A 19185-nucleotide genomic window follows, 5' to 3' on the forward strand; every position below is an offset into this window, starting at 1 on the left:
AAGGATGAATATGCAGAGCAGTCATTATGTTGCAATCTGTAGTAAAATGAATAGATCAATTATTGCAAACATCTGAAGAATTTACTTTTAATTATCAACACCAACTGAACATACAGTGGGTTACATTCTGTCATGTTAGAAGTATTGCAGTGCCTCGGAATATATTTAAGATTTGTCTAATTAACATCAGACCTTGTTTACATATACTTTGTTTTTTTTTTAATTAGTATGTGCGAAAGGACAAGTCTACTGTTCATGGACCTAATTATACAATGTTGGGCTATTGCTGTTTGACACAGGCATGACTCCAACAGAACTGCAGCAGCTCTGGAAAGATGTGACTGGAGCTCACACAATGGAAGAAAGTGTAACCAAAAATGGCAGTCTAGACCTTTCCACTAGCTCAATTTGTTCTACTGCAGCACCACCTAAGACCTCACTACCAGCAACGCTGATGAATGGACAGTCTACGGGTCACACTCCAAAAAGGGAATGGTAGGCATTCATAGACATTATTTAATGTCCACCACTGATCCAACTAATTTGTTTTTATCTTCTAAGTCCTTTGATTGCCCTCACTTGTTTGACTGGTGGTATTGCCATCTATTTATCATAGCCTAATATGTGTGTTATGATGCCTGATTGTCCTTCTAATATTTCTTTTTCACCATGAAAAATTGAGCTCTCTGAAGAATTGTGTGGGTAAGTAGCCATGCAATGCTAATGGGATTCTGCACAACCTTATGTTCAGACAAAGAGTGCATAGTTTTGTTGCTATTCTGTTTTGTGCAGAGAGTTCTGCAGTAGGGGCATGACTTCTACCCCCACCTTCATTGAAACTTCTACTAATACTTCATTTTCTGTCAGAATATACCATGGTTTGCAAAAGGTATCGCAGGGGTCTGATGCTTGGTAATTGTCATGATAAAGATTCACAATTCATTTAAGATGAATTGCAGTATAATGCACTAAACTCCTGCTCAGCAGGTTTTACATACTTACAGTTGAAAGACCTTGTATTATATAGCTGAATTTAATGTATTGAAAATTCAGTTACGTAATTTCCTTAGGATATCCTAAAATGCATTACAACTGATGGATCATCTTGGTTATATTGACTGTTGTCTTATAGACAAACGATTTAGCCAATTTGAGTACAACGAAGTCCCAGAAATCGCAAATGTTTAAGTGAACACACATAATCCTTTTTGGTGATGGTGCTTGAGAGAGTATTGCCTGGGACAGTGAAGAAAGCTCACTGCTTTTTTTTTCAAATGGCCAAAGCAGATCTTTCATGTCTGCCTACCAAGGTATGTGGCATTTCAGTTTCTTACTTGAGAGGATAAGATCCTGCAAATACATGGCACTTTCTGTGTTCGTGGAGTGCATGCAGAAAACCACCTGTGTCTGCTGGGATAGCAGGGGAGCTTGGGAAAGAAATCATATCCTTCCTCTGTCACAGAATTGCACATAGTCCTTCAGCTGAGGTCTGATCAATTGGAGCATAACCTCCCTGTTCTTGTATTCAAGCCCCTAACTAATGAAGGAAAGTATCCCATAAGCCACCTTAATTACATTATCTACCTGCACTGCAGCCTTCAAGGAACATTGGACTTGTATGCTAAGGTCTCTCTGTCCTTAAAAAAAATCCTAGGACCTTATCATTCATGATATATGCTCTGACCTCATTATTAGTACCAAAATGTGACACCACACGTTATTGGGATTAAACTCCACTGCTATTTCTCAGCCCATTTCATCAATGAGCAACAATATTACCCTATAGCATTAGAATACCCACCACACTGTCAACAACTCCACCAATCTTCACAATCTTGCCTACTTAGATAGATAGATAGATATTCTTTATTAATCCCGAGGGAAATTTGGTTTTGTTACAACCGCACCAACCAAGAATAGAGCATAAATATAGCAATACAAAAACCACCAACAATCAGGCAGCAAAATGCAAGCTATGCCAGATGGAAAATAAGTCCAGGACCAGTCTATTGGCTCAGGGTGTCTGACCCTTCACAGGAGGAGCTGCACGTTCGATGTCCACAGGCAGGAACGACCTCCCGTGCCGCCAAGTGTTGTATCACGGTGGAATGTGGCTGAAGTCCAACAGTAAAAAGTTCAATATCCAGTCTGCAAACTCGTTCCTGGATCGTAATATGACCCGGATTGCACCATCTGGTGTTAACCAGATCAGTAAGCACCCAATTCTTGATGATGGTGTTGCTTACACCCACATCCAAATTGTCATACATATTGGAAACAGCATTGATCCCTATGAAATATTGCTTGTCACAGCCCACGACCATTGCTCTAATTCTCCTGTTGCCAAGCTAACTTTGGGTTGAATTTGCTGTGGATCACACGTGACCTGACCTTTTTGGGCCAGTTTCCCATGAGGGAACTTAATCATGGTGGAGTTTGGTAGCTGGAAGGGATATGATAGAATGTGAGCTAGTAGGGGTGGTGGGCCAAACTGAGGTTCCTTTAAATATATTCTTAAAGGAGTTTCTTTGTTAACCCCCACAACAGAACCCTGTTCAGGCAGGTCCACTTTAAGTCAGACTGAAGCAGGCCTCAAAGCACAGTGAAATGTGGATGTACAAAAATTGCGGAACTGCTCCCCAGTTAAGTATTATGAGATACCACTGAGCATTTCTATGCTCTGCTTTGCATTAGAGCCTCAGTCAAAATCCATCAGTATTGAATGTATTCATCAATCAAAGCAACCGAAGTAATTGTGTCTATTCTTGAGTTTGAAGACCCAAACAGCACAGTTTATCAAATACAGCAAGGTATCTTTGCACTTGTACTTCACACCCTTGGTAATAAAGGCTGATTTGCCATTTTCACATTGCTTATTGTTCTTCTGAATTCGTGCTGGGCATTAAGCCCTTTCTCCATAATAAAATGTAATCATTTCTCACCATTTAAATTATTCTGTGTTACTGTTTTACTTGCCAATTGAATGTTACATTTGTACACTTCACCCTCCATCTGTCACATTCCAATGTACTTTCTTAACCTGTGTCTATATCCCATTGAGACTCTACATCCTTCTACAGCTCATTTTCCTACCTAGATGTATGATATCAGGAAACTCGGACACACTACATTTGTTCTATCCATCTAAGCCATTAATGGAGATCGTAATGGCCAAGGACCCAGTAATAATCCATTATAAAATTTTGTTAAATCCTAAAATCAGGCCACTTTTCAGTCAGTAAACCAATTTTCAGTCCACAACTTCACTGGTCCTTTTTTGTGAAACTGCAGGCATGTTATCAAATGCGTTCTGAAAATCTAAGTATATAACATTTAACAGATTCTCCCATCTTTTTGACTTCAGACAAGTCAGATTTGCTTACGTAGGTAATTTTCTTCACATAAACCAGGATTCTCTGAATCAATTAATTTTGTGTCCTATTCAAGTTAAAATTTCTTTTACCTGAAAATCGGTATTAGGCTACTTATCCTGCAATCTCCCAATTTTGTTTAGTCCACATTGAATAATAGTTGCATTCCCTACCTTCCAGTTTACTGAAGTAATCTACTTTTAAAAAATGAGATCTGGCTTTTTATTAATTTTATTTTAAAATTATAATTAAAGGGGTTCTGACCTCTCAATGTCAGGTTCGAAAGAACTCATTCTCTTGACAAGATGGGGTTAACTCTTGTAATGTTCATTGCAGAAAAGAAGTGCTATGCTAGATGTGTTTTTCTTTGTACATAATTGGTGTATGCTCTCCATTTGCTCAATGTGATTAAATTACAGCCTTGCCCATAAGTAGTACACAAAAATATCTGAGGAAGGGTGCCCACAGATGCATTTAAGGCTTTAGTTGCAGTCTTGTCAGGCGTTATGGTGCCTGACCAGATTTCACATGACACTTGAAACTTTCCACAGATAGTTATAGTGCCTAGTTCCATTATAAATGAAAGAAACCTCCATGGTCTAAAATCGTGTCAATGGACAGATTGTTTTATGTCACCTTAAGTAAGGGCAACTTTCTTAAGAGTCTTAAAGATGTTACTGATACACTATTAGAAGAAATGTTAGTATAATAAGAACTTTTGTTCTGTATGAAATGGGCAGATATGTCTGTTCCTGTTCCATATTCCACCTAGCATCCATCAACATCAGCTCTGGGCTTTGGAGTAGCAGCAATCTGTTAAGGAAATAAATAATCTGATTTGGCACAACACCCCTACTCTCCTCTTTAATTTGTCTTACACAAGAAAATTTCTAATTAAATCATTCAGGGTAAAACCCTTGAGTGTATGGGAGGAAAAAACAGTTTTGATGAAGATCGTTGGTAAAGACCAACATCCATATTGTGGTGTGAAGATATTAATCCACTGATGTTATTTTTAAAAAAACACAAGGGGAGAGGGAATAGCGTTTCTGCATCATTTATGCAGTAAATGGTGGTTGTTGTTCAATTCATTTACCTTTAAATGTAGCTAATTACATGACTGGTTGATATTGAAAAGGCACCAGTAGAGCTTAAAACAGATTACATTAAAATTTTACAGTTTTTATCAAAAAATCACTACACTTTTTTATTATTATTGTAGTTTTAGAGAAGGTAAAACACTGTAAAGTTATTCTGTTGAGCATACCAGAATAGCATTGGTGGGTGATTTTTATAGTATATTACTGTTGACTGAACAAAGCTGCTGCATGATCACAACAGCTGTTGAAATAAGAATAGTGAATAGAAAAATGAGAAATGTACACATGTAATATTACTAGGAGGAGCCAGGAAGGTACAGCATAGAGGAAGAGATAAAATTAAAGTGGATCTTTTGCATTTTTGTCCTCAGAGGTTAGATATTGCCGTTTTACAATGCCTATATTGTAAGTTTTCAAACTGATTAAAATTTATGCATATATGTTACACCCCACTTAGCTTGATATTAGCAGGGTTTCTGAAAAATTTACATTTCATATGTTTAAATACTACAAATTTGTATGAAGCATGCATTACTTTTGCCTATTTTGTCCATTTATAGTAATGTGATGTAAATATTGAAATATTTTTGAATTGGAAATCATTTTAATAATCGAGGAATGAGACAAGCACGGGAGTAGATGATTCGCCTCATTTTGATTATGTTTGTCCTTTTAAGGTGGAATCCCTTTACTGTTTCCTTACTCTCTTTGCGTGTGTCTGTAGATATCTTGCTTCCAAGTATCTATCTAATGCACTGAAGATCACTTGAAATATTCTAAATGGCATTCCTATTTATACCAATTTTATTTGAAAGACAAAATATTGTATAAAGAGTTTAATAGCTGTCTGCTTGCAGTTCTATTTACTAAATCATAATATGTGTTCTTAATGTGTAATTGTCATTTATAAATGATTCTCCTGAAAAAAGCATGGTTGACTACTTTTGTGAATGCTTCAGCAGTTTTTGATTGCACTGCAGTTATGGCTTGTTATGCAATATATCTAAAAGTAATTATATATTTTGTAGAAAAGCTGTTACAACACCTTCAATTAAATACTTCTGGTACAGCTTTATCTGCATCTAGAATATATTTTGCTTTGTCAGAATAATGCAGTTTCTGTTGGAAAATCAGAGTAAATTTGTTTTAGCTGAAGTCAGCCTGCTCTTCATGTGCGTTTGACCTAGTTGAATTTATGAAATATGTTCTTGAGACCATGATGGCCAGTTCAGTCTATCTAAGAGATTTGATAGCACAGGTGGTGCTAATATAGGACAGACCCCTAGGCACTTGTAGTCCAAAGTTGTACAGATTGTAAGCTGTCTGAGTCCATATGGCAGTCTGTCCCACTCTGCAAAGGGCATTGGATTTGTGCCTGCAGGTGGATTGGTCAGTGTACAACATGCAGACAAAAATGTTTAACCATTGCACTCCTGTTCTGAATAAACAGGATGCATGTGTCTAGTTCATTTTGATTTACATTTTTAATATTTATTTCCCTTTGAATGTTTTGATCCAATGTCTTTTGTTCCTATTATGTTAACTACATATTTCCAAATAAGATTCATTATGTTAGTTTTCCAAACAATGTAGGGTTTCTAATTAAATCTGTTAATGCTGCAGCAGTATAGTGCACAGGCATGGAAGGAAAATTGATATGTTTGGCTCCTCCTAAGTCTTTTTTTAATTTGTCTAAATCATAATTTCAAATTGGCAAATATTCCACTTCCATTAGTTGAGAACTGGTTAAAAAAAAAACTGCCATCTACAAAAATCAGTATTCGGTCCAATGGCTTCAAACTTGTATTTCTCATGATTTCTAAAAAAACATTTAATATTTTAAGTTGCCTTGTCCGTAGAAAGTAAAGGTTAACAGAAAATTATTTTGCACCTTTGCTTTGCTTATATTTCCTGAGTAAAATAGAAATACTGATTCAACAGCTGCTAGACATTTTTGAGGTGCATTTCATCTTGATGTTATAGATCACAGAATTACAGCACTTAGTGCAACCATTTACTATGATGCCTTTCACAGGTTGATAATATGTCTCTTGCTACAATTTCACACTTTTTATTTCGTATTTCTAGCACCTGTGTATCTGCAATGTTTTGTTTCTCAATTTCACTTTAAAACAGGCCTCTCCGAAGGTTCAGCCATGGACCTCTTCTCCTCCACATGTCCCTCTGTAGAAGGAAGTTGTAGGGGTTCAAGGATAAATTTCAAGGGGCTTCAGTCTATGGCTGATGATTAATCTTTCTGTCATTCTTTTTATCTTCATTCTCATTAACCATTTCAATTTTTATTTTCATAGTGAAACATTTAAAGGTATTTAATCTTAAAACCACTACACACATCTAAGCTGGGATTCTTGTCATGCCATTATTTCTACTGTGGAGGTTCAAATTTTGTTTCTGTGCCTGCTGTTGTTGCTTCTTCCTCTTACCAGCTGTGTCAGAGTAAATATTTTCATCTATAATTATGATTTAGGAGTAGAGCTTTAATTGTCCAGTGGTGCAGAGTAATTTTTGATGTTCTTCATTGGTACTTTGTATGGTTGCATACTTCCAGAAAATTTATTCTTGTTTTCCTTTCATCTTGGAAATGTAAAAAGCAAAATCATTAAGATATAGATCCATCATTTTGTGTTACTAAACATATGGAAAAATATTAGGGCATGAAAAATTTGCCGAAGAGCTGTCATCCAGATCTGTGTGTCTTGGCTTGATGGTAACTCATTGTCTTCTGAGCCAAAAGTTTTAGAATAAAATGCACTTGACCATACAATCTGAGCAAACACTTCATTGTAATACTGAGAAGGTAGTGCAAAGCTGGAGATGCCAGCTCTAAAGTTTTATGATTCATTGGCTCTCGTAAGGGCAACGCAATGGTGCAGTTAATAGAGCTACTTCCTCTTGGTTCCACATCTCCGATTCAGTGCTGAACTCTGGTGCTCTCTGTGTAGAGTTTTCACGTCCCCACTGTGTCCTTGTAGCCCCCACCCCCATTTTCCAGTTTCCTTCCGCAACTCAAAGATGTGTAGGTTGGTAGATTGTTTTCCCACTGCAAGTATAGCTGAGGGGTTCAATCTGGGGGAGGGGGAGGAAATTAATGGGAAATGGGAAGAGCAAAGACTTGCTAGGTTGAAATTATATCCTATGTTGAAATGAAAACTGAATTTGCTTTCAGTTTGGTGTGAAATGAACAGACGTGCATTTACAGTGTATGTCCTGCTGATCGTTATATGTTGGGTAGAAGGCTAGTGTTCACAATGCACTCAGGAGGAATAAATGAATTCCAATAGGAGTCAGAGTGCAATTCTAGTTTGATGCCAGCATCTGGTCTCCTACACGTATCACCTCAAATGACTTCAACGTTGCTGGAGCAGAGCTGCTAATTTTCAGTGATAAACTCTACTGATGGTTTTAGAGGGTCTCAGGCAGAATTGATCCAAGGTGAGTCAGAATCAGGTTTTAGAATCACCTAATTACATGAAATTTATTGTTTTGTAGCATTAGTGTAAAGGTATAAAATTACAATAAATTACAAAATAAATTCTTCAAAGAGAAAAGAATAACGAAGTAGTGTTCATGAGTTCATTGACCATTCAGAAATCTAATGAAGGAGAGAAGAGGCTGTTTCTGAACCACTGACTGTGGGTCTTCAGGCTCCTGTGCCTCCTCCCTGATGGTGATGATGATCTGTCTGTCTTGAAGGACAATGGAAATTATTCACTGGGGTGACCTCTCCAGGGCACATGCCTGGACGAAAGGTACGGAGGTCTTGGGAAGCCCAGTCATCAGGATCCCCCTCTCAGACTCACTGGTGAAGTCCAAAGGAATTGGAAGCTGAGAGCAAGAACAACAACCACTACCCACTTACACTACCAAACTAGACACATCACAACAGCCATTTGACACATAATGGTAGTAACAAGAAAAGGGCATGTCTTAGATGGTGAGAGTCTTTAATAATGGCTGCTGCCTTCCTGAGGCTCCCACTGTTGAAGATGTCCTCAGTTGCAGGGGTGGGATGTGCTGTGATGGGGCTAGCTGAATATCTCGCAGTCTGGTGCATTGGAGCCTCCGTACCAGGCTATGATGTAACCAGTCAGGATGCTGTCCACTGTATATCTGCACAAATTTGCTCGAGTCTGTTGATATATCAAAATCTTAAACTCCTGATGCAGTAGAGCCGCTGGTGTGCCTTCATCATGATTGCATCAATGTATTGGGCTCAGGAACTTAAGGCTGCTCACCATTTCCACCACTGACCCCTCAGTGAGGACTGGTGCGTGTTCTTTCAACTTCCTCTTGCGCAATCAGTTCTTTGGTGTTATCTTGGTAGCACTAGGCATAATTTGTTGTAGTTAATTAATCCAACTGCCATCGTTTGGGTGTGGTAGGACCCAGAGGAAGCCCATGGAGTCACAGGGAGAATGTGCAAACTCCATACATATATTAGCAGAGCTCAGAATCAAACCGGTAGCTCAAACCGGTGTCACTGGTGTGCTGAGGTAGCTGTATTATGCAGCGCCACAAAAAAAATGTGGTTTAGTATATTGTCATTATTAAAGGGACAAAGCTGTTCCAGTCATGTTGAGTGCTCTCTTCAGTTGTAAGGTAACACAAGAGCCTTTGTCTGCTCATTCTTTTTGAGTGCCGTCTGGTCGTGGAAAGGAGAAGCAAGTGTATTAGAGGATTGCACCTGCTATCTGGCTGACGTACCTACCGTAGTTGATTTGCAGACAATATATGCAATCTGCGTAATTAGTTGCTGTTAATTTAGAATAGTGATACATGTATGAGGGTATGCTTAAAATATGAATGAAAGTTTCAGACCTGACTGGTAATTTTTGTGAGTTGAGCAAGGAGGACGTTGTGAAGATGTTCATCCCCATGTAGAAAGAGAGAACAGTGCTTTCTCTCTGTTGATTAATGCCTCCAATGCTAAACCCTATTTATCCCCATGTTATGCTATGTCTTGTACTAGGTCACAGTCAGCTTTAAATTGTATTCCACCAGACACTTGCCTTTGAGAGGTGCAGGGTAACTTTTATTTGATTGGAAGTGTTGCTAGCCACTCTTGCTAAAGCAGTCAATAGCATGGTTAGTATTGGCTGGAGCACCTTAAAGTGAGCAAGCTATGGAAATCTTGTCTGTACATTCCTCCAAGTTAAATAGGCAAAGTTAGTCAAACAATATGATTGTAAGACAGAATTCCTAGTGTTATTGAGCCTTTGCTCTTCCTTTTATCATACTATCTCCCACCTGATCAGCTGTGAACATGGTAAGCAAGTGTTGTCCAAGTGAAGGCATCCTACAGTTTACAGCATTTGATCTTTTGAGGCATTGAACAATCTTGAGTGCAACATGAACAATGTACAATGGAATCCGGTTAATCAGGACTCATCAGGACCAGTATATTTTAGCCCAATCAAGTGGCTGCCCCAATTAGCTGAAGTTTGATGGAAATAGTTAAACAGGCATAAAAATAATAAACAGGCATTTTTGTTTGAACTGATGTATGTTTGTGTGGAAGATTTCTGCCTGTGCTAAACTACTAAATTGTAAAGTACTTAACAAATACTTGGTTTTGTTACACATGTTTCATAGAGGAGCTTTAGTGTTTGGCTTACATATTAATAACTTCTGAGTAACACACAAAATGCAGGTCAGGCAGCATCTATGGAGGAGAATAAACATTCAACATTTCGGGCCAAGACCCTTCTTCAGGACAACTGCTGGATGGTTTGCTTAAAATTATGGTGACCAATCCATAGCAGATGACTGATGATGTGTTAACATATAACATTGTATTAGTTCACTGTAACTTAGTTAGATTACTGCAAATCTAAAATGAAACATTTTGCAGTAGCAGGTCTGCCTTAAAGAAACTACACTAATGATCATAAATGTTTGTGGAGATGGAAGCTGTTCCAACCTCAGGTAAATGAGCAAGTGTTCTTGCAAGAAAAGAAAGAAAACTGCAGATATTTCAGTTTTGGACCAAAGCCGTTTAAGCACGTAAGTTTTGACTGCTTTTTACTGTTAAATTCTCACGTTTTGGAGGAGCTATGATTTTTGGTATTTATGCCATGTCAGGTTGCATAGGTATCATTCGTCATCTTTGACTTGTGATACACTTTCTCTCACGTAAATAATACATCACCTGCATCCTTCTACAGTATGGTCATGTACCAGTACTGCAGTGTTGAGTTCATCAGTAAGTACTGGGAGCAACTCTCTGAAGAGTAACTTGAGGTATAAGTAATTATTCGAGTAAGCCCAAGGTTACATTATTTTACAATATACAGAAAAGCATTTCTAAAATGCAGTTTGAAATAATCTCTGGCAAACATTTCAATCATTATCATTTCATTTTGAAGTTTGAGATGATACTCAAATCTACCTCAGCCACCTGAAAGATAAAATAACTTCACCAAAAGGATGTGGGTAAATGAGCAAACTAAGCATTATAATAAAGTATCAAATTGTAGCCTAGGTGCCTTCCCAACCACTGACTAACAGAGTTTGGGACTGGTGTCTTGATTGAGCTACACAGTACAACATTAATACCATATTATATTCATATGCTATCCTATTTAATAAGCACATAAATATTTAAATTGCAATCAATTCAACATTTCTTTAACCATCTAAAATTTTGAATTACGCTGCATCTTAAAGCTAATATTGCCTAGAAATTAATCAAGTAGCTCTTCCTTTTTTTTCCTCCATTGCTATGCAATCCAGTTTTGATTTTTGTGTTCATCATTTCTGGCTAAAATTGAGACGGTATCAGTCACACAATTGTGTTAGTCTAATCTTTCCCTGCATCAGGTCCACACCTGATAATGGTCACTATTCACATTATGCTTGAAAAGGCATAAATTGGAATTCAAAACACTATGAAATACCATGGAATAGTTCCACCTAAGCCAGAAGCATATCATGCCCAATTGTTGCTTTTCTTCCTTTTTATAGGGACACTTGCCTGGCATTGGGATGCACAACTGGACAGCTTTACAACTTACTGTAAACTGCTGAAGTACTTTCCAAAATACACAAGGTGTACTACAACTAACAAATTTATTTTTTAAGCAGTTAGCTGCTCAGTTTTTCATTCACTAGTTGCAACAGTTGTGGCATTGCTGGCAGCACTCCTGTAGGTATTACAGTGTCGAACATGGTTATGCTCTCTAAGTGGTTGGGAACCTTAAGGTAGGAGATGAATCTTAAGCAATACCACGTTTTATCTGGACCTCTCCTATGAGCAGTGTGTTTGTAGGCCTAGTTTCTTCTCTGTTGCCATGACTCAGAAATATGAAAAACTTCATCCATGCTATCATACCCGGACTGCTTGTTCCACAGGGCTTCATGTCATATTGACTCTTCATGTCATATTGTCATACCACAAGCTCATTCCAATTGGCCACAGTGAATCTGTCATGTTTCCCAGTCTGCTCTTTGCCACTGCATCAGAGAGGAGACCCAGCGAATGTGTTCACAAAGAAAATACTCCCTTAGTAGGCATTGACTCTGAATATATACCCACATGGGCTTTTCTGAACAATTCAAATCTTGTGAATGATTGGGAGGATTCTCTGCCCTTTCTTTAGAGGCTCTTGTGTGTCACAAGAAGTCCTGATATCCTGATGGTGAATGCCATGCTTCCAGTAAACACACCTGATTTCTTCATCCTGAGGGAGTCTTCAATGCTAGACACCTATTTCAGTGACAGGTACTGCCCTGACAAATGGATCCCATGCTTCCACAGCACATCATACTGGTGAGCTTTCCAATTATAGCAGCAAAGCACAAATATAATAAAAGCCACCAGTGTATCAAGATCATAGTGTAAAATGCCATGATTCTCCTTAGATTACATGCCTGCATCAACACAGTGGGTAGGAAATGTGCAAGTTTCACTACCACCTAACAAATCTTTACCTCCCTTACCCCACTCCCCCCCCCCCACTTTCCACAGGGATTGCTTCCTCTGTGATTCTCTTGTCCATTTGTCCATTCCTCCCACTAATTTCCCTTCTGGCACTTATCACTGCAAGCAACCAAAGTGCTACACCTGCCCATTCAGCTCCTCCGTCACCTCCATACAGGGCTCCAAACAGTCCTTCCAGTTGAGGCAACCCTTCACCGGCAAACCTGCTGGAGTTACCTGTTGTGTTCGTGCTCCCGATGTATCCTCCTCTGCATTGTTGAGGCCTGAAGTAAATTTGTTGAGCACTTCTGCTCCACCTGCCAAAAGTGGAAATACCTGACAGCCAAATATTTTAATGCTGACTTCCATTCCTATTCCCATTCTAACATGTCAGTCCATGGCCTTCTCGTGCCACGATGAGGCCACCATCTGGGTGGAGGAGCAGCACCTTGTATTCCATTTGTGTAGCCTCCAACCTGATGCCATGAATATCGATTTCTTCTTCCAGTAAAAAAAAAATTCCTTCCCCTCCTTTCTTCTGTTCCTCACTCTGGCCCCTTACCTCTTCTCACTTGCCTGTCACCACCTCCTCTTCCCCTTTCTCTTATGGTCCACCGTCCTCAGATTCCTATCAGAAGGCCTTTACCTTTCCTACTAGCCTGGCTTCACCTATCACCTTCTGCTATCCCCGTTCCCCTCCACCCCCCCGCCCCCATCTTTTCATTCTGACATCTTCCCCCTTCCTTTCCAATCCTGAAGAAGCGTCTCGGCCTGAAACATCACCTGTTTATTCACTTCCATCGATGCTGCATGACCTGCTGAATTCCTCCAGCATTTTGTGTGTGTTGCTTTAGATTCCCAGCACCTGCAGAATCTCTGGTGTTTAAGCTTCACTCTGTGCTGCACACTGTGCAACCTTGCCAACTGAAAACAGCAGCCAGTGTCAGAAGCAAAGGAGCATGGAGCCCTGCAGCCCAAAGGACAAGAGTCACACAGTCAGCGCAGTAAGAGCAGGAGGAAGAAGGCAGCTAGCAGCAGGATGTTCTTGTTGAGCATCTACAGCTTCATCTCCCAGCTGAGCAAAAGAAGCAAGCTCTGGTCACACGACATCTGAAAACGTATTTTCATTTATTGCCTGGAACATTAGAGTCTCCCCTGCACAACAAGCAACCCTCTCCTACAATACATAACACCAGCATGGTTAACTATACTGAAATGTAGCACATCAGTAAACAATTCACAAAGCTTATAATTTAATGGTTTGTTACAGAATCTATGTTTTGCCTTATGAATAACCCTCACTTAATGTTCCTGCTCTAATTACACTTTAGATATCCTCTGCTCTGGAGGTAAAAACAGACTGAATGCTTACACTGCCTGTTTATCAGTAGTGTCTAATCTGTATTGTTGCCACAGCAGTAAATGCACATAACAAAAAAATAGATTTGGAAATGTATTCACTGGGTAGGGAAATGAATTGAATGCCTAAGTTTAAAGACAATAAAGTCCACAATATACTAGTAATATTTCACTTCAGTGAAACTCAGTTAAGGTTCATTTTAAGCAATTGTCATTGCAATTGGCGATGATCAATTTCCCGCATAATCAATCACCTTTCTTCCCTAATCCAACCATTGTCAGTCCCTTACATAACTTAGACTTGTCAGGAAGGAAATCTGTAGGGCAGATATTTATCCTCACTGTGTGGTCCTTCTTTAAAGGGGCACATGATAAGCGGTGAAAGACAGACAAATGAAGGAGAATTATGAGACAGCAATCAACTTTGGATTGGGGGGCATTGGCAATCATTGCTAGAATATTTTGGCAGCTACATAGCACATTATACTGTAGTTTTACATGGGAACATTCACTTAGTGGCTATTCACTATCAACTTTGAGTATATTTATAGATCACATATGACGTTGACGATCTTTCCAAAGTGTGACATGGCAGGGTATGCAACGAACCAGTATCTCCCAAACTGTATGACTTAACTCTACACAGTCATTTGCCCTAAATGAGTTTGCATCTGAACACTATTAGTGTATTGAAAATTGTTTATAACAAAATTATTGCAAGTGAGGAGATGATTTGGAGTGACAGGCTAGAGGGGTATGGGAGAGCGTGCTGCCTGAAAGGCTATACTGAAAGGAGAATTGGCACCCATACTCTTAAGGGTAATTAGTATTTTGAATGTGCACACCAAGTCATTGTTCGTGAGACTGGCTAGTGTAGCATTCTGGAAGTCAGACTGCAGTGCTGTTTGTTCAATTTCCAAACCTGGAGCTATTCGGGATCCATAGACAGATCAAGTCTTCTGCGGTTGGAGTTAGTTTTTTGCTCCTCACAAGGAAGTGATATGTGGGGGGGCGGGGGGGGATGGTTGTTTCTGCTCCTGTAAGGAAGAGAAGTGAGTTCCTAAGTGTCTTTTAAGCAGTTTCCAGAATCTCTGTGAAATTGTGTAAAAGCAGCAAGACTTCATTTGGTTTCTTTCTATTTCTATGTCTCTACAGCAGCTGTCACCTGCACCAGTAGGTGCTCTGTGATGGGAATGTCATCAGTTCTTAGCACAAAAGTGCACAAGAGATAGTTAGCTGCTCCAGAACCTCAAATTGTGAACTTTCTGTGAGGAAATCAATGCAAATTGAGCAGTATCATAAGCTTTACTGAGTTCCTCTCTCTTAAAATGTCTTTCCCATCTTTAGAATTAGCTGAGCATCATGTGAAAGTACATGAAGATTGAAAGGCAGATAAAATATTTGGCAGTTTTTGTTCATTTCCAGGCCCCGTCATGTTACTTTCTTACAAAATGAGAAAACATTCAGCTAGATAATTGGAATGGGATTAGGCCATTCTGTTCAACAAGCTGGTATTGTTGTTCAATGAGATTGAGTCATCTGTAACTCGTACAACTTTCTCCAGTACTGCTTAATAATGTTGGTTAATGAAATTGGATCAGTGTCATATTTAACCTTAATCAAGCATCAGCTTTTGTTTGCTTATACAGGTTCTAAAAGACCATCTCTCCTGAAAGACCTATGGAAGCTTTTCTTCGTGTCACACTTAAAATATGTCTCCTAGCTTTTTGGTATATGGAAAGGCCTGTTCTCTTTAAATAGCAGAAATATTCTGTCTTTTACTTATCCAATCAGTTTTCCTTCATCTCTTGAAAGTTCTGATCAAATTAATTCTTCCTATATTCCAGAGGTATAACCATAGCTTGTGTACTCCAAGGAGTCTAAATATTGTTTTAACTATTCTAAACTACACATGTACTTATGCCATTGTATCCAGAACTGAACTCAATAAGATCCTTCCCAGTTAATGACAGGGTTCCATTCTGTAAACTGTTCGGTGGAAGATGTCTGCAGCCCTATTGCGCTTGTCAAATCCATATCACCAGTGTCCCAAATATTTGTTCATATATATGGGTTGTACGTAAATCAGCCAAATGTGAGCTGGAGAGGACTCCGTGATATGGTTTAAATTAGGATGTGTTAAGCTGTAGCACGAGTTTTATTCACTGTTATGTCCCATTTTATATGTGAATATTCTATCAGCAATTTTATTGTAATCTGTACCTGCCCACACATTTAAATAGTCAGTATGTCTTTTTGGCCCTCCAGTGTTTCTGACTTACTTTCTTTCATTTAGAACAAAATCAGATCTTTTTTAGGCTTAAAATATTTACATTCTTCAGAAATTTTAATCAATAATAAAGCAGTAATTCAGATTTCAAAGTTGCTAATTGGAGTGCATTTGGATGCCTCTTTATAAATACTACTTGATCATCACATTCAGAGAGCTATTAGGTCAGTCCAGCAATACAAGCCTGTGTACATAGATGTGAAATTCACAGCTAGTGAATTGCTATACAGAGAGGTGCTCATAATATTGAAGCATGTTATTAAGTTAGCATGGTATTGAAACTCTAAATATGCAGCAATGCAACAGGTTAGTCACAGATTGTAATAAAATAGTGTATGCATTGAGTTCTCAATTTCAGTCTTGACTGTAGAAGTGTAAGGATTAGCCAGGTTTGTGTTCAGAAAATAAATTTTAAAATTAGACAATTTTCATTGCCTCTGGCAAAATTAGCATCAGATCAATATTTATCATTGGTTGCATCTTGGGAGGATTTCATGTACTTGACCAGAAGAAATACTCAGCATGATGAAACTCCATAAAAAGAAAGGTGAATGATAACAACAATCCAACCCGATTAACTGTATACTGTAGTGGTGTCATTGCATATGCCTTTCAAGGAGATCAGTTGAATTTAATGCTTGAATATGAAAGTTAAATTCCTGCGATCTATTTTACTTAATTTTTGTAGGATATTTCATAGTATATCAAAGCTTGTCTACAAGATACTTCAAGTATACTTGTGAGATATTTAATAATGAAATTCCTGGTGGCATTGTAATGAATACCGGGGGATGTGGATAAAAACGCTGTTGTTCAGAGATAGCATCTGACTGTTCACCACATGACCTGGATCAACTGTGCCTTGTCAAGTGAAGTCAGATTCTCCTTTCAGGCTTGTTATAACTGGAAAATGAGCAATATAGCTAAATGTACTTAATTCTAAATCATAAGGAGAAATTTATTTTTAGACCAATGCTAACTTTTAGCTTGCTACTGCTTTTTTCATGGTTTCACTTCACTCCACACCATCATATTTCTTAAGATAAGTTCATGTATTATGATTTCATGATTGTTTTTCTTTTAAATTTGCATTCCACTGAAAGATGGATACGTTTTTCAAATTTCAAAGTAAATTTCTTGTCCAAGAACATGTATGTTGCCATATACAACTCTGAGATTCGTTTTCTTGCAGGTATTCACAGTAAGTATAAGAAACTCAATAGAATCAATGAAAGTCCACACCCAACAGGATGGACAACCAGTGTGCATAAAAAAAACAAGAAACTGCAAATACAAAAAGAAAGAGAAAAAAGAAGTAACGATTAATTAACTAACAAACAAATAAACAAGTAGTAAATATGGAGAACATTAGATGAAGAATCCTTGAAAGTGAGTCCATAGGTTATGGGAACAGTTCAGTGATGGGCAAGCGAAGTTATCCCCTCTGGTTCAAGAACCTGATGGTTGAGGGGTAATACAGACATCCCACCCTGCAAAAACTCATTTCAGGGAGGTAGCACCATCAATTTGCGGGAGACTCCCAGAACTACCGGGAGGCGTGGGATGTTTGCAATAGAGTAGCTCCTTAGCAGCTAGCCAGCTAGTTTAAATAATGTTAGCTATGCTAATGAATGAATGACACCTGTTAAACTCACCTCAGCATGTCTTTTACAGTCTTAACCCACCATGGGCAATAGAAAAGTCACTGTTGCAAACAGTGCAGCGAGCAACACTGTCATTATTTTTGACCCCTACTAGGCAGGGGTACACTTTAGTGTAGTCTGGGGTGACGTACGTTTTATATTTTCTTTTTTTGGAACACTCTGCCACTCTGACTTTTTTTGGAATTCTCTCGCTCTTGGTCTTGTTCTCGCTCTCTCTCTCTCTCTCTCTCTCTCTCTCTCTCGCATGCGCTTTCTTGCTCGTGGTCGCTCTCTCCCTCTCTCTCGTGGCCACTCTCACGCGCGCTTGCTTTCTCGCTCACTCTCTCCTCTCTCTCGCGCTTGCTTTCTCGCTCTTGCTATCGCTCTCTCTTGCGCTTGCTTTCTCGCTCTCGCTCTCTCTCGCGCCTGCTTTCTCGCTCACGCTCTGTCTCGCGCGCGCTCTCTCAAAAATAAATTGATTTCCGTGATATTGCATATAATTTGCGGGCATCAGGGAGCTACTATTAATATGCGGGAGACTCCCGGAACTTCCGGGAGAGGTGGGATGTCTGGTAATAACTGTTCCTGAACCTGGTAGTGTTGATCCTGTGGCTCCTGTACCTTCTTCCTGATGGCAGCAGCGAGAAGAGATCATGACCTGGATGGTGGGGATGCTTGAAGATGGTTGCTGCTTTCCTGCAATAGTGCTCTGTGTAAATGTGCTCAATGTCAGAGAAGGCTTTACCCGTGATGTACTGGGCCATATCCACTACTTTTTGTAGGCTTTTTCAATACAGGGACATTAGTGTTTCCATACCAGGCCTGATGCAACCAGTTGAAATACTCTCCACCACACATCTATAGAAGTTTGTCGAAGTTTTAGATGACATGCCAAATCTTAGCAGCATCTAAGAAAGTACAGGCAATACCATGCTTTCTTCGTAATGGCACTTAAATGCTGATCCAGGATAGATGCTCTGAAATGACAATACCAAGGAATTTAAAGTTGTAGATCCTGTCCACTTTTGACCTTCTGATGAGGACTGGCCCTCAGACCTCCACAGTTTCCTCCTCCTGAAGTCAACTCCATGGCCTTGTTGACACTGAGTGAGAGGTTTCTACTGGACTTCCTCTCATGTTTTCCATATCCCTCAACCTACAACCATCAGAGATAGAATTGTTAAAATTTTAGTAGACTGGTTAAGTTATTAATGTTTACTAATACATGAACTAACTGTGGCATGCTACCAAGCCATCAGTTGTTCAGTGTTATTGCTTATTGTCTTTTATCGCTGGAAAAAATGAATAACGTAACTATTTAAAACATGAACATTTAAAATGTAACAGGTATTTCACTAGAAATATACCTGCACTTGGCAATGTACTGATCATTGAGTTCATTGCACTCTGCTTCCAAAGTTAATTCTGTTGCAGTCATTGCAATGAACCTTGAAAGTACACTGACAATGCAACATGCCATATT

At 38.9% G+C, this 19185-nt stretch overlaps 1 protein-coding gene across 12 annotated transcripts in view; it reads left to right on the forward strand.

Annotated features, from left to right (window-relative positions):
• The window catches only part of foxp1b (forkhead box P1b), a 570970-nt gene that overhangs the window by 484841 nt on the left and 66944 nt on the right, over positions 1-19185 (forward strand). For all 12 annotated transcript variants that reach the window (XM_063067913.1, XM_063067910.1, XM_063067911.1 and 9 more), the window contains one exon: positions 300-495. In XM_063067913.1, coding sequence (XP_062923983.1) covers positions 300-495 — 196 coding nt within the window. The remainder of the gene's footprint in view (positions 1-299; positions 496-19185) is intronic.

Source organism: Mobula hypostoma, chromosome 15 (assembly GCF_963921235.1).
Source record: "Mobula hypostoma chromosome 15, sMobHyp1.1, whole genome shotgun sequence".
NCBI lineage: Eukaryota > Metazoa > Chordata > Chondrichthyes > Myliobatiformes > Myliobatidae > Mobula > Mobula hypostoma.